Source organism: Myodes glareolus, chromosome 18 (genome assembly GCF_982192425.1).
Source record: "Myodes glareolus chromosome 18, mMyoGla1.1, whole genome shotgun sequence".
In the NCBI taxonomy this organism is placed as follows: domain Eukaryota; kingdom Metazoa; phylum Chordata; class Mammalia; order Rodentia; family Cricetidae; genus Myodes; species Myodes glareolus.
This window is the reverse complement of record NC_142043.1, coordinates 21,510,099-21,531,081: the sequence shown is the minus strand read 5'-3', so window position 1 is coordinate 21,531,081 and position 20,983 is coordinate 21,510,099. Positions and strand designations below refer to the sequence as shown.

The window sequence follows — 20,983 nt, the reverse complement described above, 5'->3', positions numbered from 1 at the left end:
AATGTGCTAAGTGCTCTAAACAGTAATTGGTAAATGGTAGCATCTGGAAAAATATTCATACTTCTGGTATGTTACATCAATGTTCCATGGTAAATCAGTAGTCACATACTTTCATAGAAAGTCACATTCAATCATCTTAAGCACTTTATGATCCTAGACCTAAGAAACTTAAATTTTATAAAAATCTCATTATCTTCTTAGGGCATTTGTTTGTGAACAAACAGCACAGATGATATTCAAACACAGTGACCAACATATTTTCTGTGGGTTTACTCTGGGAAACCTGGAAAAATAAACTGACCAAGTGTTATAAATAGCTCAGAGATTAAAAATAGAAACTGAGATATTTGTATTAATAACGAAGAAGAAATCATGCTTCAGATTGTCCTATGAGTAGTTGAGTTTTTAATCTTTAGTGCTGTGTGACTCTCTCTAGTCCCTCTTGATACTCTTTTGATTGATAAGTCAAAGGAAATAAATTTATAGTCATTGTTGTTCCCAGATCCTCCTTATAAGAAATAGCATAGCCTGTTTTGCTTAGCTGCTTGGACATATTTTTTTTTGTACTTATCCCTGGCTCTTCACCTACACCATTAAATGGGGGCTAAAACCCAAGTTGGTTTGTGTAAAAAACAAAATGGAGGGTTGGATTCATGCATCTCCAAAACCTTGTTCTTTTCATTGCTGTGATAAAGTAACTTTTAGATTCAAAGTCTGAGTTGAAGTGAGCACCAGGAGTTTAGTGGCTTGTTCTTCCTTCCGGTATGAACTCTGCCCTTTGTGTTCAGATCCAGTTTGAGGTCACCTTGTGTTTCACCATTTGGCTGCAGCATGAAGAATTCATTATCAGAAGTGTCACTCAGCCTTCATGATATTTGATCTGTCACTTATGTGTTAAGCCTTCCCTTTGATTTTCCTTTCTCTCATGATAGCTAGCTTATAACAGAGAAAAATGTTAGGAAACAGCAAAGTCTACCTGGTGCAGCATGCGCCTGTGGAAAATACGTTCCCTGACTATCTTAATCTGCTCTTATTCCAGCTACCCATAGAACTAGAAAACACTTTCTTTAAACATTTTCGTTCTATTTTTAGTGTTATAATATGATTTCATAATTTCTCCTTTCCCCTTCCTCCTTCCAAACGCTCCCATTTACCTGGCCTGCTCTTTGGAAAGTACTTTTACCAACCCTAACATTAAAGCTTTGATAATAACCAACTCTTGTGTTTGATATAAAAAAAAAGTGTTATGATGACTTCAATATTTCTAAAATTAAAAAAAGTTAGATTATTTGTATGTATAGACTTTTCTTCTGGGCCACCATCCAGCTCCCAAGTCATGATAGAGACTTAATATTAGTTATGAATGCTTGGCTTATCTTAGCTTCGTTTCTGGATCTTTCTTTTAACTTTAATTAACTGTTTTTCTTTGTCTACTTTTGCCTTGAAGCCTTTTACTTTTCTTTCTTCTGCATACTATACTTCTCATGTCTGTCTGACAGCTGCTGGCTTCTCACCCTGGGCGTGTCCCTTTCTTTCTCCCCTCTCCTCTTTTCACTCCTCTCTTTCCTAGATTTCTCCTCCTGTTTGTTCTCCCTGCCTGCCAGCCCCACCTATCAATTTCCTGCCTAGCTGTGGCCATTCAGCTCTTTATTAGACCAATCAGGTACCTTAGACAGGCAAGGTGAAAAAGCAACATATCTTTGCATAGTTAAACAAATGCATTGTAAACAAATGGAACACACCTTTACACAGTTGAAGTAATATTGTAGATCATAGACAAATGGAACACATCGTTGCCTGGTAAAAAATAATATTCCACCTCAGTTGCATTTCCATGCCTGAAGATGTCAGGTTTGCAGATTTTGAGTTATACACAAGATGCAATACTAAAGGGAAAAGTTAACTTCTTGATGGCTGTGGTTTCAAATCACTGTAATTCCAGGACACTTCAAGTCAAAGCATCATCCTTTAAATAGAGCTATGCAAATTTCTATTATCTCATAATTTTGAATAATAGGAGCCTCTTTGTGCATCTCTCCTAGGTCAAGCTGTGGTATGATAAAGTGGGGCACCAGCTGATTGTAAATGTTCTACAGGCAACTGATCTACCCCCTAGAGGAGATGGGCGCCCCAGGAATCCCTATGTAAAAATGTATTTTCTTCCAGATAGAAGGTAATGGATGATTTCTTGAAAGGTTTACTAAACTCGGTATTAATTAGAAAGATAGGATTTCCTTTCTGGGATGTATTTTCTGATTATAGTAAGTAATCCCCTGTAGGAATTAAACTGTCTTGTCCCTGAAGACAATGTCTCAGACTTTTTACTTGAAAATAATATCGTACTTTTAAATATGCTTATTAGTAGAGAAACGACATTAAGAATGTACCTTATATATATGACCTACATCAGAACCATTGCTTGAATATATCGTTGGAGTTAGTTCTTTTAAATAATAGCAGTATTATGCCCTATGGGATCATTTTGGATTTTGATGCTATAAAATAAACAGGAAAAAAGATGTGCTAGAAATAGAGTTCAATGGCAGAACACTGCTCTAGCTTGATGACACATGGGTTTGAACCTCATCTGAAGACACTGATAATACATGACAACTCAGTTGTTCAGTCATTACAGGACAGTCATACAATCCCCTCTAAGGTTTGTGGACCATTATAGAATAAAGCAATGCACATACTGCAAAAGATATACATAGATATGTTGTAAAGCTCCAAATTCTAGGTGAGATGAAACATTTTTAGTCCTGAACTCAGAGTTTGAGTTTGCCTGCACTGGACACACACAAACATACACACATACACACAGGCCAGATACACATGCCACACACACACACATCATTCATGTACCACACACACATACACACACAGAACACACAGGCATTCACAGAGCACAAAGACACACAACACACATACATATACAACACACATACAACACATACACATGCTTACACACAACACACACACATATTTACACAACACGCAGAACACACATACATATATAGCACACACACACACACACACACATGGAGGGAGATCATTCATCAGTCAGGTATGGATTGGGGCTCAAGGACTCTATTCCCCATAGATGAACTATTTGCTCCAGAAAGATTTCAGATTGCCAAAGTTTCCCTTCCGTTTTCTACTGTCTGGGAGCACAAGCCAGCGGGTACAGAGGCAGCTCTGGTTAAACTCAGGGGTTCTAAAACAAAAAGTCACAAATCTCAGAAAAGGACATGTAGGGAGTTGAGTGGGAAGGTTTATAGGGAACGGGATGAGGTAAGTGGGTGGAGGCAGATAGTAAACAGAATGCCATACCTACGTGAATAAAGTTATCAAAGAACAAGCTTACTACAGAGAAAGATAAGGGAGAAGCGTGGAAATCCTGGTTGAAATGACACATGACTACACTAGAGAGCAGCACGTTCTTGGTTTCACTTGCTCATTTTGGAAACCTCTTTATTTCTCAGCGACAAAAGTAAAAGGAGGACCAAAACCGTAAAGAAAATTCTAGAACCCAAATGGAACCAAACGTTTGTCTACTCGCATGTACATCGTAGAGATTTCCGGGAGCGAATGTTGGAAATTACTGTGTGGGATCAGCCAAGAGTTCAAGAGGAAGAGAGTGAATTTCTTGGAGAGGTGATGTTTAGAGTCAAGTCAGCTGCGTGCTGGGGCTGTTGGCATATATTAGTCACGAGACCTTGCGGCCTGTGTTTCATTTGAGAACTGCCTTTTCAGATCCTCATAGAGCTGGAGACAGCGCTTTTGGATGACGAACCCCATTGGTATAAACTCCAGACACATGATGAATCCTCACTACCTCTGCCTCACCCATCGCCGTTTCTGCCGAGGCGGCATATCCACGGAGAGAGCTCCAGCAAAAAGCTACAAAGTAGGTAAACTTCATTTTAGTTGGCAGACAGTAATGGCATTTCTGGGTTCTTCTTAGGGATAGATGCTCAGAAAGATAGCTTTGCAATAGTTTTGTTGTAGAGCAGACTAGTAGGGAATTGCTCATCTGTATAAAGGAGATTTAGCTGTGCTATTTTCTACATGTCACAATAGAATGATCTATTGTAGTACAGAGGAGTGAGAGATGAAAGCTCCAAGTCTCCCAGGGACCACCTTGCACATTGTTGGAAACATTGAGGGGCTGAGTGATGGAATGATTCTCTTTTTAGTAGTGGGTGGCTACATATAAAGTCATAATAGCTTGATCATGTTTAGGGTATTTTAATCTAATCGATAAGAACAATATATATTTAAGCCATGATATCATTATAAGTTTATTTCTCTGCATTGGTAATTAGGAAGATTCATTCTCTCTGTAATATTTTTGGGTTATCATGTACATAAGTGCTGCCACAGATGAAACTTAGAAGCATTGTTTTGGTCACCTTGATTCAGGTTTTTGCCTTTTTGTTGAATATAATATGTCAGTAGTTCCCTGACCAATAATTTCCTCAAAATTAATATTCACCAGTAGCATGGCTAATAAACATATGGTTAAACGATGGACTTGATGCTTTTGAAGCATCCTGAGGTGTGCCAGATGGCTGACAAGGTAGGTCTTTGAGGCTGTTCCCTCAGCCTCACTCTTCTCCCTACAGGGCAATGTGTATGCACTTCATTATATCTTTCAGTGCAGCATTTAAAATTAAGAAGGACATGAATCAAATTATATCCCCTAAGAGCCCTTCAGTGGATTTCATATGGAGGAAATTCTAAAAGCTATTGTTTTTTAAAAGCAAACATGTTTCTCGACAAACCAGACCAGCGTTTACTTTGAATTATGCTTGTTCAATTATGTCCTTTGCATGTCGTAAACCGAGTAGACACAGAGGTCTCTGTTTGCCTTACTGTTGTGCAGGATCTCAGCGAATCAGTGATAGTGACATCTCAGATTATGAGGTTGATGATGGTATTGGAGTAGTGCCTCCAGGTGCGTGGTGAAGAGCATGGCTCTGCTTCACTCTGTCTGCTTGATTCCGCTGCCCACTTCCAGCCTCCTTCCGGATGCTGAACTAGAGGTCTTTAGTGCAGAAGCATCAGTATTTAGTTATTCCATGGTGACTTGAGTTTCAAATTGTTAACAATGTTTAAAATGGACGAGCATCTCCGAATTCACACTCTATTTAATTGACATAGTCAGGTTCTCCCGTAAAAGTATGCCTAAGTAGGATAAACAAAAGCCACTATTTCACAATACTCTGAGCATTGTGGAAATGTGGATTTCATTATGAAAGGATATTGTTAACTTTATTACATCCAATTCCATTCTCCTGTGTTTTATATTGTATTTCTATGATTTTCCTTCCCCCATTTCTCAAAATACCATAGCCTTCCATGGAATATACTGAGAAAGGTGCATGGCAGGGTTTAAAATTGCATGTGGCATGGCTGTAGCTTTTATTGCTTTTGTGGTGTGCTCACTACTTATACGTGTGTGTGTGTTTCGAAGTAAGACAATGTGCTAGAAAGAGTCACCATTCCTTTCAAGTGTTTGTCTTCTTGTCTTTGTATAAGTTGGCAAAAGTTTCGTGAAATGTGAAAGTTTAGATTCACGTTTTCCCCTCTGAGCTGTCAGAAAAGTACTTAAGATCAAGGGACACTCAGCATTCTTTGTGTTAGTCCTGTTTGATTCCCTCTGTTTAGAAAGGGGGATCAGGCTGTTCCACTGAAAATGGAAAGAGAGATTGCAGCATATAGGAATGAAAGGGAGTTGGTTAGGACAGTACCGGCATGTGTGCCCTTTGTTTATGCAATGACTGCCTTGGGGGTGCACTTAGTTCAAGGAGGGTGGTCTTAATAAAATTGGTAGTATCAGCACTAGGGAGAGAGTTCATGTTTTTGGAAAGGTGCATAGAACTTCATTCAGAATATGATAAAAAAATACAGAGAATTTTCTAAGATCACATATTTGTTATCTGTCTTTCAAAGAGGTACTTATTTGTTATATCAACAGTTCTATGGCTGAGACTAGATTATGAATGAATAGTTTTGTATAATAGTGAGTAACATTTTCTATTTGCAGATTTTATTTTTAATGATCATAATAATTATGCATATTATTAAAACACTATTTCACAGGATAGAAAATTGTAAAATTGAATGAAATCTAATTGCTAAAAGGATTATAAATTTAAGTCTATTGACACATTTAAATTCATATGAATGAGAGTATTGCTGGTAAGAAAGTAATCAAATATTTATTGGGGTTGATCAGCCTTAAAATTATTACAAATTTATGTAAATACAATTTGCTACTATGGGTATTTCCCATGTTGTACCACCTTTTTCAATTTTTAAAATGAGGCAGTAGAAGATGAATGAATAGCCAGCTAAAAACATTTATTCAAGTGGTGGGCTTCTCATCCTTTGTCTCAGATAAACATGTACATCGTACATTGTGGCTCCTGAGAAGTCAGCATGTGTGATGAACTCACTACTCACGAGATTATGACTTGGACACCTTTTATAAAACACTGAATTATAAATATACCTCTGTCCACTACTCAAATGTATTATAGTTGTCCTAGTGTTTGGTAACACATACAATCTTTATTATAGAAATCTGATGCTTAACCTGTTGCTTCAAATTGTGTTGTAAATTAAATGACCAGCCTGAGAGATAAGAATTTATATAACAAGTAACAGTTGATGTTTCAGATCTCACTTTATTAACTAGTGGGCAGAATCATCAATTTCCTAAAAATTCCAGACATCTACTTCTTTTGATCCAATATAAAGATACAGGGACCATCCAAAGATACATGGAACAAACATAATTTAGTAAAGATATGTATATTATGAACCAATACACATGATAGTTTTTAGTAGAAGAACGATGAAGCATTGATAGAATGTAGATAAGTGAGCATGAAGTGAGGGGATTAAGTTAATGAGCACAATGTGCTCCTGATACTTCTATGTGGCTATGAACTTGCTCTTGCATTTCTAACATCCTGTGTGAAGACAGAAGGAAGTTGCTGATTGTAGATGGCCTGGGGAAGCTTGAGAGCTTCATTCACAATGTTCTACAACAACCAAGTCTCATGCTTCCTCATCCCTCATGTACTTAATAGCCACTAAAATCTTAGCCTGTACAGCAGTTAATCCTAGGGTTTTGTAAACTTAGTACTTCCAGCTGCTTAAGAAGAATGAAACCCATATGCAGAATGCCGTTATTCAAAGGGTGGCATCCTCCACTTTTGGAGCATCTTCATAAGTTCAGGAAATGAAAATAAAACCTCTAATTTATAACTGCATAAATAAAAAAATTAAGATACAAGTCAACTGCCTCTTTTATTTAACTCATAACTTAAGGCAGTCTGTGTGCAGCCAATAAGGCAAAACCAAGTAATCAAAAAAATAAATTAAGCAAAATATGACTATTAATCTATATATTATTTTTATATAACTAAAATGACTATACTATAATTAAAAATAAATTATAAATAATTATTAAAATAGGTAAACTTTATTATAAGTGGATATATAGATATAGTAACATTAAATATAAAGTCAGATTTTAAAATGTTGATGATTCATGTAATTACTATGCAGTCGAAAATTAAAGTACCATGTGTTTCCACCATACATTGTTTTCTATTTTCTTTGCACTAATGAAAATTAATGATCATGATAAAAACATAGAAAAACACCACTCTTAAATTGTGAGCTGTTATCTTGGCTTTCAGACTTTTCAGTCTGAATCAAACGAGAAATAACACAGATTATTTTACCCCAAATACATCACAATTGGTGTTTCTGTGCAGTGGGGTTAACGGTGTTCATTTAACGATGGTTCATGAACACAATGAAGGGCTAGTTTTAGATATCCTAGATAGGTTTGATGACTTCGAAGTCTAACAGTCTCTGTTTCATTGTCATCAGGGTCTCCGCTCATACACTGTGTTCCTTTGAAATTTGTATTTATTGGCTGCAAACGTCACAACCAGGGTCTGCCATAGTCAAGAGCAGCTGCTCTTCTTTGTTCATTAAAATGAGTGTGGGATGTTTTTATATCCAATTAAAATGGTTAGAACGTTTGTGATGACTACATATGTATTACGACCAAGTGGTTTATCCTTTAGAACAATTCTGGGGTTGGAGTGATGACTCAGTCCATAAAGTTTGCAACACACACCCAGACTGATATGTTGGCATGCGCTTGTGAACATAACGCTGAGGCAGTCCAGACAGGAGGATCTCTGGAGCTCACAGGTCAGGCAGCCAAGCAGAATAGATGGTCTCCAGGGTCAGTGAGATGCCTTTTCTCAATAAGGTGAATCACAGTAGAGGAAGCTATTTCATGATGACCTCTGGCCTTTCCATGCACACATATACTCATACATGGGCATCTGCACAAACATACACACACATACCCATGCACAGGCGCAGATGCACACAGAAATATATACCACACACAGAAGAAAAGAAAGAATAATTAATTAATTAAATTTGAAGAAACACCAGATCTAATCATTGGCTTGTGTATTGACTATAGTTCTCTCGCTGCTTGGTTTATGTTGCTGGAAAGTCACTAACTCATTTGTTTTTTTAAATTAAAATTGTGCCCCAATTCATCATAATGTCTGAGGCATAGACTGTCATGTTACTGTTTAGTATCTTCATGGTAGCTTTGAGCCTCACTGTAACGTGTTCTTCTGCATGTCTTAGCTTACACGTTTTGTACAGAGATGCAAAGCTTTGGGCAATAACACTAATAATACTGATTGCATGGCATTTAACATTAGAAGGTTGGTGGCTGCTTTGGTATAATTTCATCATTTCCATGTTAATTTATGCCATACAAAGTACTAACAAGTTTTTTTTTTTTCTCCATATACTTTTGTCAGTGGGTTATAGATCTAGTGCTAGAGAAAGTAAAGCCACAACATTAACAGTGCCAGAGCAGCAAAGAACCACTCATCACCGCTCACGTTCGGTGTCTCCTCATCGCGGCGATGATCAGGGAAGGCCGCGTTCACGTTTACCAAATGTGCCATTACAGAGGTAGGTTGGGAGCAGGTTAACACTCTTGACAGCTCTTTCTTTCTTCTATTACAGTGGATTCTACTTTAGATTAATAACTGCAATCAATGGTTTAGCTAATCAAGTTAAGGCATTTTGTCATTTGTTAGCGGAGTCCTAGCTCATCCCACATGGGTTCGAAAAGTTTAATACTGGAAGAAAGAATGAACAACGACAGTTTTCTGACAGGAGATTATAAAGACATACAATATTATCTCTTTGAAGCAGTTTAAGTGCTGGAAGACCTCTCTCTCTGTCTCTCTCTCTGTCTCTCTCTTTCTCTCTCTCTGTCTCTCTCTTTCTCTCTCTGTCTCTCTCTCTCTCCCCCTGCCCCCTCCCTCTCCCTCCCTCCCTCTCTGTCTCTCTCTGTCTCTGTCTCTCTCTGTCTCTGTCTCTGTCTCTCTCTCTCTCTCTCTCTCTCTCTCTCTCTCTCTGTGTGTGTGTGTGTGTGTGTGTATTTTCTATTTCATCTGACTCTGAACATACTTCTGAAGCTGTAATTATACAGATAACATCATGGGCCTTTTAATACAGATATAAAACCAGGTTGGAAAAATGCAACACAGGCAAAACTGAGAGTCTGTTCTCTTAGTTCACTGAGGAAAATTGGCTGTGGTGTTATGTTAGCATTTTTAAACCAGATCATTTGTTAGCCTGTTACAGTTCCTTTTTCTACCTTTTAGTCTGTTGATAGTTTGGGAAAATACTTTGTCACGTGAATTTTTGTCGAATATTTTAGGAGCTTAGATGAAATTCATCCAACACGAAGGTCACGTTCTCCAACCAGACACCATGATGCCTCCCGAAGTCCAGTCGATCACAGATCCAGACATATGGAAAGTCAGTATTCATCGGAGCAAGACAGGTACTTTTCTAAAGTATAATCACAGTCCTGTGATCTTTCTATGTTCTGTTTTAATATATACAAATATTGCAGCATGATATATGAAAGAGTAAAATTGCATCAGTCAAAACTGAACTCTCAAACAGTTTTGATATTCTTAAACATATGCAAATCTCGAAGTTATTCAGTCAAGGTTATACTAATATTCATATTTTCTTAGTCATGCTTATCTAGTTGTGAAGTTTCATTGACTTGGATTTTGACCTAAATTTTAAAAGAAAGGCTACGTGAACAATTTTGAATAACTTTTCTCCATGGGTCACATTTGGATTATTGTATTTTTGTAATTATAAAAGTTACATTGTTTATCTAATTAAAGTGTTTTTGATAATGGTCATCGTAAAGGTTGTTTTCACTGCAGACTCTGAAAACGTCAGTAATGTTTTGTTATATACCACTTTCTTATCAAGTGTCTTCTCATAGGTCTCGGTGAAATACTAAATATGCAGACAGATTATTATATGGATGTATACATTATTAGTTCTTCACTTATTAATGAACAAATATCGTGTGGAAATTGGTAGTTGGAATCTATATAATAAACGTATTTTTCTTCATGCCCACAGACATTCTCATCAAAGTAACCACATGGATGTGCTGGATTAGCCTAGGTATAGTGCAGGATTGGAGTTAAAGTTGAATGAAACTCACCTTGTTGAATGTTCTCTGCTGGTGTTTTGAAGTGGAGGAAAGTTCAGGGAGGGCTAGCGCAAAGAGAGTGGTGTTGAATGACAGATGTGAAGGACTCAAGAACACTAAGCCCAAGCTGAGCATCTTAGGTTACTATGGGAAGTGCTGCTGTGACCGTCAAGTGTGAATCTCATTGGATACCGGGGGACAGAATTGCTCTAAGGAATAGTATTGCTTATTGCTCAGTTGAATGAGTGAGTGGGTCCTGCATAGCAACACTATTCTGGGTCCCGTGAATGGTAGTGGGATTACAATCAACAATGGGCTCCATGGCCGAGGAAACCAACATATTTAAAATAATTGGATTATAGAATAAAAACCCTAGTTAAGAAAAAACATAATATGATACACATTGTTAGTGGCTACTGGTGACTAGGAAATGATCATGTTGCTAAGTTTCTAAAAAAGAAATAAAACCAATTATTTTCCATTAATATCTGAAAGGTCAAAGTTAGGCATTTTAGTTGCTGAAATAACTGTATTTGGAAATGTGTGCCTATACTTTTTGGGGAAAAGACTGTTTTTCTAACCTTTTTATGTTTCATAAAATTGTTCTGAACCACTAAGTAGTCAGTCAGCAGCAATTAGGACTTCAACCATAATGTTTGTATTCTATTGTTTGAATTTTTTAATGCTGTCATGTTTATTTTTTGTTTAACCTCTCAAGCAAGTACGCTAGTGCAGACAATCTGGTTTCTCCCCCTTTTCATGTTTTCATTGGCATTCCATTGGCACAACCCCTGTCATTTAATGCCTCATGATTTATCTGTCTCACCCACCACCCATCCTGTCTGTGCAGTGAGCTTCTCATGCTGCCCAGAGCAAAACGAGGACGAAGTGCAGAATGCCTACACATGACCAGGTAAATACAAGGATTTGGTGATGGTGACTGTGTGTGACGATCCGCTTTCCATTCCGCTATTCCGTCTCTCCCTTGGCAGTATTATCACGACACATAGAATTCCCCAGCCATTCAAAAGCGACATTATTTCATATGGAGGTTAGGCAAAGATTTCAAAAACATTTTCTTCAAAGCAGACCACTTCAACCTCGGTATATTAAAAAATTCAAGACTGGTGAGCCTCGTTGGAAATATTTTCACACCCATAAAAAAACGAGGAACCAGTTTCTCCAATTCAGGTTGCAAAAGCCCATTGTGAGCTCAGCCTCTTCACACGCGGACTTAAACACCTGTCTAGTCACGAAAGCTCTGATCTCCCGTGTGTGGCAGGTTTACTGTGTTCGTGATTGTGGTTTTGTTGCTTTAGCCTTTCAAACATTTCCTTTTGGAACTTGCTATCCTTTATGTTCTGTCTGTTTTTATTTAAATGTTTTCAGTTCGTTTTTAATGGCTTGGCTTCAGGTTTCTTAATGCCCCTGCCCCTCCTAGTTCAGAGATGCTGAAAAACAAACTTCTTCAGAGGACAGGCATACATGCATGTAATACCTTTTAAAGTTACTTAGAGGAGAGAGGATGGTATACTCCTTTGCTTAAAGCATGATGCAGTATGGTAGGCTTGTATCTTGAATTTCAAATTTGATGAAAATAACTCTTTAAGGATTACTAGTAGAGTCTAGCTAGCTAATCATTGCTGTCAGTTTGAAGTCAACTGAATATTGAGAAGCAGACTAGTGAGAAGAGCGGCATTCTCCCAAGTGTGAAAAAACGAAAAGGAAAAAAAGTACAAAAGCCTCTCCTGCAATACAGAGAGAATTTTAGGATTCATTGTATTCCTGCAGGACACATGGTTCTGATTGAATATGTGATCATGACTGGGCTAGCAAGAATTATTTAAAAAGGACTCATCTAAAATTATCCAGCTGCTAATCATTATTGAGTTTATTTTGTAGGGCCACATGATAAATGAGGAGATGTTAATTCTGTGTATCAACTGATGTTAAAATAGAAAATCATAAAGGTTTTTAAATTACCTTAAATCATTTGTTACTCTAAACTCTTCAGGCTTGTAAGCTGTTCATCCCAGCAAATGTTTCTAAATAGCAATGAATTATTTACAAGTTCTGTAAATTTTCTTCTATTTCTGTCTATTTCTTTTCCTAAGAAAGGAGAAAAGATTCATACATACTTTTCTATTTGTGGGTCTAATTCGTGCCTGGATGCACACCAGTAGTCTAAATAAAATGGTGCCTCTTCATTTCTTGTACATATCAAGGGGAAGTGTCAGAGCTTTTAAAAAGGTCATGCCTCGAGTTGCATCATTTAATATTATCTCATTTTTAATACAAATGTTTCACAAATTATTCCAAATTCCACGTATCTTTAATGTTTAAAGGATAGGATCAACTAATGATTTTATAGGTATTGATATAGGTAGTCAGTCATCTTCATATATATATATATATGTATATATATATGAAAATTAATAAATGTCAATCTGAGACTGATCAAGCCCATTGACTGATACCTCCACAGATGTAGAAATGCTAGCATTTTCATCCAAATGTAGAGGTGAGAAGAAGCAATTACAGCTGACTTCTCTGCCTCTTATTTTTTTTTGCCTCTAATTTTTATAATGGTAGTGTTGGTCCCAGTAAAACTGCTGACTGCATTTTTTATTGCAACTGTATTGTTGTGCTTACTTTTTTATTCTAGAGTTTTCAAAAATTTCCATTTCTTCTACCCCTTAATACTTATTACTAAATTTCTAAAGGCAAAGAAGACCTGAGTTCAAATATTTGTACATGCATGTGGATTTAATTATCTCCTGTTTTTGTACCCATGCATTTTTATGTACATTTATATATACAAATATAAAATATTTGTATAAAGATATATACAAACATAAGCTCATCTTTGTATGGATATATCATATAGTTTATTTCGTATAAATTTTAGAAACTTTTTAAGAATATCCTTCTATGGCCAAATTGTTAAATAACACTTTCAAAATAAAACATACTAAATTTACTGTAATCTTATTTCACAGAATCTAACAATTCTCTGAAGTATTGTACTAACAATAGGTTGTGAGCTAAGATGAGACTGAAGACTGTGAATTAAAATCACTGTTGTGCATATCTTCAAAAACTTAAGTATTAAAAAACTTATCTCATATTAATCAATTAATAACAAATTAATAACAAACTATCATAAATCACATTGTTAACGTAAAAGTTCTCAGGTGGCATAGTGTGCCGGAAATGCTGTACCTGCCTTAGCAAGTCCTAGATACTTCATAAATGTTATCCATTTAATTCGTACAGCTCCCTGCCTCACTGATGATATTTCTCCCATTCGGTTTATGTAGACATCAGCTTAGACTCTTGACCTGCATTTTCCAGATTTCAGTCAGTATGTTGCAAAGCCAAGATGTTTATACATCAATTTTTTTTTTGTCATTTTCCTTTTGGCTTCTGACTTCATATATATCCCTATTACCAAGTTCCTGAAAAAAAATAAGCAACTCCTTTGAAAATTTTTATAGAAAATTGCCATTAAAGTGTCTTTCCCACGGGCAGGAGATGGCAAGAATAGAGTTTTAAGGAGGTTGAACACTTCAGTATTGTTATCCCTAGTATGATTGTGAAAAATACTCTTAGAACATCATTAAATTGAGGCTTCAAAAAATTTCCTCTGATAGGCCCATTAGTGCTAACATGCTTAATGCCAGGAGACTGTTAAAATTTAGGGATTTTGGTAAATACATCTTCCCTTTATTTGTCAAGTTTTAGTATTAACTAAAATGGATGGTGCAATTTTGTAGTTAACAGTATTATATTATCAATAAGAAAACTATTAATTAACTGGATTTACCTTGCCCCTTATGGGAAAGTGCAGCTATCTGAGAGGTTTTGTACAAACTTGGGCAAATTTGGGCCTTGTTTCTGCCACTTAACACCAATTAGTTCCCTGAATCAGTGTTTTCTGCTAATACTGGTTAAATCTTTGCTTTTCAAACTGCGGTTTCCTTTAGTCTTACTTTAGCTCCGAAATGACAACTATTAGTGTGTTTGTAGTTTCAACACTGAGCTGTTCTGTTTCACATAGGCAATATATATTTGACGAGGGATTAGAATCGCTTTAGCATTGGTTTGTGCTTCATAGAACCTTTCAGATATTTCCCCAAATAAATGATTAAATTATAACTTAAAGTGACATACCATAACATGTCACTTCATATTTTATTAATTCTGATCCTTCCTTGAAATAATTAGTGTGACTTCTCTATGAAAACTAACAAAACCCCTTTGACTTAGCTTTTGTCAGGCCTCCTTCTTCCTTAATGCTTTAGTTAAATTTATTTCATACATTTTTTTTGTTTTCCTGCATGTTTGTGTTGCCATGTTCCAGACATCTTGTTAGGCACTATAAATCTTTATCACCCAAGATGCCTTTGTTACAGAACAACTGTCGTTGGAGCAGTAACGTGCTCTACTTGAACTAACCCAGTCAACAAAAATGGAAAAGTAACGTCCTCGTTTGTCATTTACCTTAGGCTTTGAGTTAATTGTCCAGGAAGCTGTCTTTCATTAAGACTATCTAATCCTGATTTAATTATAAACATATATTCTAAAACAACTTTCTAAGTGAAACACAATTCAGAAGTCAGAATTCTGCTTACTTATCATTTCCTTATTGATTACAATTGTGATTAATTTCATTTTCTTTTATTTGTGTGACTTTGATTTGTGAGCACCATCCTGCCTGCACACACGTGGACCAGATCAGTGACTAGACAGAACATTCCCCTTCAGCCTGATTATTGTAATTCGAGAGTGCTGATGTGTACTGATGAGCTGTCTGTTAGGTCAGAGGATCAGGGAGTGAAGACTCTCCCTTCCCTTGTCTAGGGCTGTGAACCAAACGAGTACAGCTGTACAGTTATTTCTCCTATGATGTCCTTCATTTTGTTTTGGTGTGGCATCTGTCCTTGGTAATAAAGTTTTAGGCATTTTGTTTTAAATGCTTCCTGTATCCAATTTGTTTTTTTTTCATAAGTAGGTGTGATTTAGTGTCATATTTCAGTCTGAGATTCTTTTCTTTTTTTAAATTATGCAACGCAATTTTAAGCATAATATTTGTTTACTTTCTAAACAAAAGTTGACGCTGTCATCCTGTGGCTCTCTCACACCCTTATGAACTGAATCGCAGTGATTCGACATTCTGTGTAATGAGAACATTATTTTATGCTTTCCTCTCTAACGTGGTCTTCCTTTCTTTCCTTTGTCTTTCTCTTCTCCCCCTGGATGTAATGCACTGGCACTAGCGAGCTGCAGTCCTCCCTTGGCAGGGCTAAGAGTGCTAGTACCAGCTGCTTGAGACCAGACACTAGTTTGCATTCACCAGACCGAGAAAGGTATAAAATAAAGACTTTCTGAATTTCTTATCATTTGTACAGTGACCTTTTCTTTTAACCACTCTGTTTTGTTTCATGTGAGTCTCACTGACTTATCCACTCCTGCCGACTTTCTTGCTGTCTACATTTTCCTCCCGCCGTCCGCAGCTGTGTAGGGATATGCGTATGTGGACATGTGCGAAGCTCACATATGCATATTTCTATGAATGTTGTTGCAAATGGTTTGACGTGACTTGTCAATGCTTCTGGCTGCTGCTTCTCTTTTGTTTCTGTTCAGTTTCGTGTTTCTGTGACTCAAGGAGCCTTCGGTATGCTGATAAAGCCAAGGATAGTGAGTTATTGGAAGGGATGAATATTGTTTCCCCATTAGGTGTGGCAATAAATAATATTTGTAGATCTCACGATAATTTTTCATAAAGTCAAAATAAAAATTCTTTCAATATAAACCTTATCTTCCCGGGCGGTGGTGGTGCACGCCTTTAATCCCAGCACTCGGGAGGCAGAGACAGGAGGATCTCTGTGATTTTGAGGCCAGCCTGGTCTACAAGAACTAGTTCCAGGACACGTGCCAAAGCTACAGAGAAACCCTGTCTTGAAAAACATATAAAAAAAAACCCTATCTTTAGCTCTTTTAAAGTAAAGTACTTTTTAGATTAAATTATGTTAAATTTTATTTTGAAAAAAAAAATTCAGATTTCCTGAGATCTTTCAAAAGTAAATACATATAACATGTATACACATAGATCATTTTTTTGTTAAAGCTTTTGTACGATTGATGAACAAGTAATAATTTTGATCTAGATGCAGTCAGTAATAGTGTATTCTAATATTCATAATTCATAGTGTCTTCTAATTGTAAGTGAGTGAAACAATTGTTTTCTTATTATGAAACTTTATATTCCTGCAAACTTAGTTATAACTGATGGTCTTGGTTATCGTCACTGTCCTTGTTAAGTTAGATGTCATTCACAGGAAATTTATAAATAACTTCTACAAACTCTGAAGAAAAACATTTGGTTAGACTAACATAGCCCTGGTCAGGCATTGTTTAAACTTTCTTATTACTAATATTTGTAGTCTATGGGATGCTTATTTCTTGGGATTAAACAGTAGATCTTCAGAAGATTATACTACAACCTTTTCTGCATTTTTAATAGGCATAAAATTTAAAATAGGAAAAATGAAATCACATAATTATGGTTTCTATGGCTGTCACAAAACACCATGACCGAAAAAGCAAGTTGGAGAGAAAAGGGCTTATTTGGCTTACACTTCCCAGCATTGTTCAGCATAGAAGGAAGTCAGGACAGGGACTCAAACAAGGTAACATCCTGGAGGCAGGACCTGATGCAGAGGCCATGGAGGGGAACTGTTTACTGGGTTGTAGCTCCTGGGCTGCTTAGCATGCTCTCTTATGGAATGCAGGACCACCAGCCCAGGAAAGAGGTCACTCACCATGGACGGGGCCTTCCCCCCTTGATCACTAAATGAGAAACACCTTACAGCTGGATCTCAAGAAGTCGTTTCCTCAACTGAGGCTCCTTCCTCTGATGATTCCTGCTTTTGTCTGGTTAACACACAAAAGCAGCCAATACATGAAATTGATTTATATTGCATCCCTTGCATCAATTTTTACCACATTTAGTGGAAATATCTGTAGACCATTCAAAAACCGTGGTTAGTCTTACTTTCTATTTTGTTTTGTATTGTCCTACCCCCAAAATAATTACAATGATGCCATCAGTTAATTCTAATATATTTCATATTATTATTTGTTTTTTATTTATGATAAATATTAAAACAGGTATAGAATTATTAGGTTAGTGAAATTTTTGGACTGTAACAGCCCCCTGTAATTTTTAATATAGAGATGAATACTTCCTGATACAAGACAGTTGAAGCCATGTGTATGCACTTTTAAAATCTCTGTAGCCGTACTAAAAAGTCAAAATAGAGCCTAGCCTAGCATTAGATGGTGTTATGACATGTCGGCAATAGTTGTGAGGGAGACAGTGTGTATTCTTCTTTGTATGTTAAGTCATTAATATTTCATTTAGAGCACACCATAATTTGGACTTGTCAGATTCTTCTGGCCTCGTTATTGAACAGCACAAGTCTCATATATGTGCCCTTGAGACACTGAAGCCACAGAGTTCACAAATCTGTGTTTCCATTAATTTAAATCTCTCAAATAACACCATTAAAGTCGGTCAGTCTATATACAAGACGGCTGATCATAGTTATTACACAGGTTGTCGTGAAATCCTAGTGCAGTACTCTTTAGTATAAGACAAAAAAATAGATTGAACACCTATACTCCTGTATGATGAGTAAGAAGTACGTTTCCATTAGACCATCTAGAGAGGGCAGTCTCAGCACTGCTTCTCGTTTTCATGAGGTCACTTAGCTGCTAAGACAATAAGGAAGGATTTGCTGCTGTTGTTTGTCAAGGAAAGCATAAATGTTAAAGACTGTAGGTGAATGTTGTTTTAAAGACAGGACCCTTGTACATACCTCCACGGGCCATTCTGAAGCAGATGCAGCCATGTGAAAAGTGGTAATTGTTCACTTTACAGGATACCTCTAAAGTTGCTTGTAATATAGAACAAGGGAACCTTAGGAGCCTTTGGATTCTTCCTCCCCTCTGTTGATTAAAAGACTTATTATATTAATTTCCAACATGCACCCATAGTACATACAGATACAACGAAATGCCCAACACATTCTTAAACTTTAAGTTCATTTTCTCAAGATAGTACTATTTTTTCCGAAGTCTTTTCATACACAGTTTTAACGTTTAAAAATCAATATTCTGACTCATTTTAGAGTTTGTTATAACAACTATCATTTCCTTAAACACCCTCTCTAATTTTAAAACAAATTATGATTGATATGAATTAACATGAGGGTGCAATTGTCAAACAGACCAAATATCTAACAGCAGAATTTGCTAGGCTTTTGAAAGGACAATCTGTGCGCTCTCTCTCTCTCTCTCTCTCTCTCTCTCTCTCTCTCTCTCTCTCTCTCTCTCCCTCTCCCTCTCCCTCTCCCTCTCTCTCTCTTGTATTCCAGTCCAGGCTCTGGAGCATTTTGAGTCCCAAGAGTCTTGCATATAGAAGTGCTGTTTGGGAAAAGAGTCCTGCCCAGCTAGAAGCTTCTCCCTGCACTTTGCCTGTCAGAAAAAAAAAGCCAGTTTTCTTGATTCCCTGATTAGGAGGAAGTTACCCTGATGACTCTTAACTTTTTCTTTACCAGGTTTAAAAATGAGCAAGGGTCTTATATACTCATAGACACTGGTTCTGGGAGAGATGGAAGGGTACTTACTTTCTCTGAAGGATGAGGATTACCTATGACCTTACTTCATAATCACTATCTTACTTTAAGCTCGTGAAAGTATTTTCTACTTGCTACCTGCATTTTTAAAGCCTCCCCCTGGTAATTGCTGTGTCAGAGCCCTGAATGGACTATGCTGTTGCCTTGGCTCTTAAAACTCATCCTCCTTGTGTTATCCAGTCGGTTGAACCCATGCTCCCTAAACAGCTCCTCATAAATGACTGGTAGACACAGACCCTTCTGCAAGCTTCTTTGCCTTTTTTATTGATGGATGAAAAATTCCCACCGTGTCTCTCCCCCTTTTTCTACTCATACTTTCCTTTGAATTATATTTATTTCAAAGATTCCACTCTGCTGCGTTTAAAGACATGCTGCCCTGTGGTTTGACAAGACACGTTTTCTTTCCTAAGAAATGAACCTAAACTTTTAAATGATGCCTGGACAGTCAGTATACACTCAGTATATTAAAATGTCTAGCTAGCCTTCATTATTTCACCTTTGAGTTCTATGTGTTCTTCCCATTTGATGCATGCGATACACAGCTAACTAGGTGAAGTGGTACAGGCTTGTTATTCCATAACTTGATTGGATGGAGCTGGTGGGAGATGAACTTGAAGCCAACCTAGGCTTCACAGTTAGTTAAAGACCACAAACAAACAAACAAACAGAACAGTGAACGAGGGCTTATAACTAACTTCCTAATTTGTAAGTATTTCTCCAGCTCTTGATTGGGAGATCCAGGAGATGCTACTGATTTTTACCAGTGTGCACTTTTTCCCTGAACTGAATGCTTCTCCAGTTTTGTTCCCAGTCCTTTCCAACCCCATTAACTCCCTAGTCTGGCTTAATCATAATGTGTATTGTAATGTTTTATCTCGCAACTCTCCCATTCAGACTGAAATAAACTTTTGCTTTTGTTGTCAGTTTAACAATTATTTTATTCTTTAAAAGTTTTTCTAAGACCACTATGGTTGTTATATAAATTGAAAAAAAAACTTTTAATTAAAAAAAAAAACTTAATTCTTTTTTTTCTAAGACTTCATCAATTACTTTCCCCCCCCCCCCCCACACACACACTAATTAATTTTTGTTTCTGGTCATAGCTGTTTACCATTTTCTGGGTCCACATGTATTTTTCTTGGAAAACGAAATCTGTCCAGATATGGAGATGTATGCAATAATCACAGCACTTGGGAGGTGGAGGCAGGGAAATCTCTGTGAATTTTAGGCCCATCTTTTCTACAAAGTAAGTGCCAGGCCAGTCATGCCTACATAGTAAGACCCAATCTCAAAAGAAATAAAGGAAGGGAAGGAGAAAGAAAGGAAGAAAGAGAAAAAGAAACCCAACAACAACAAAAACAACAACAAAACAACAAAATCTGAGTTTATATTCCTATTTTAATTAATCCACTGCTATCTTTATCGAGAAGTTCTGCTTCTGTGATGTTATAAGGCTTGGGTCAGAGAGCACATGATATTTTTTTATATCTGCTAATAGCATTATTCTTTTCAATTTGAGTATAATTTGAGGTCTTAACACTCTGTCTTCTTTCATCCCTAAATGGGTCCAGTTGAGAATTAGATCCAAGGAGGTAGGAATGGGTGTGATCTAAACTATTACCATAAATACAATGAGGAAGTTTGCAGTCGGGCCATAGGGTTGTTAGCTGGTAGAGAAGTCAGA

At 36.8% G+C, this 20,983-nt stretch overlaps 1 protein-coding gene across 38 annotated transcripts in view; it reads left to right on the top strand.

Annotated features, from left to right (window-relative positions):
* The window catches only part of Rims1 (regulating synaptic membrane exocytosis 1), a 483,725-nt gene that overhangs the window by 338,448 nt on the left and 124,294 nt on the right, over positions 1-20,983 (top strand). For 32 of the 38 annotated variants that reach the window (XM_085679438.2, XM_085679458.2, XM_085679423.2 and 29 more), the window contains 8 exons: positions 2,043-2,173; positions 3,486-3,657; positions 3,757-3,910; positions 4,889-4,960; positions 8,880-9,036; positions 9,794-9,919; positions 11,448-11,510; positions 15,877-15,966. In XM_085679438.2, coding sequence (XP_085535564.1) covers positions 2,043-2,173; positions 3,486-3,657; positions 3,757-3,910; positions 4,889-4,960; positions 8,880-9,036; positions 9,794-9,919; positions 11,448-11,510; positions 15,877-15,966 — 965 coding nt within the window. The remainder of the gene's footprint in view (positions 1-2,042; positions 2,174-3,485; positions 3,658-3,756; positions 3,911-4,888; positions 4,961-8,879; positions 9,037-9,793; positions 9,920-11,447; positions 11,511-15,876; positions 15,967-20,983) is intronic. The other 6 variants (XM_087898040.1, XM_085679442.2, XM_085679437.2 and 3 more) reach the window with 1 other exon arrangement.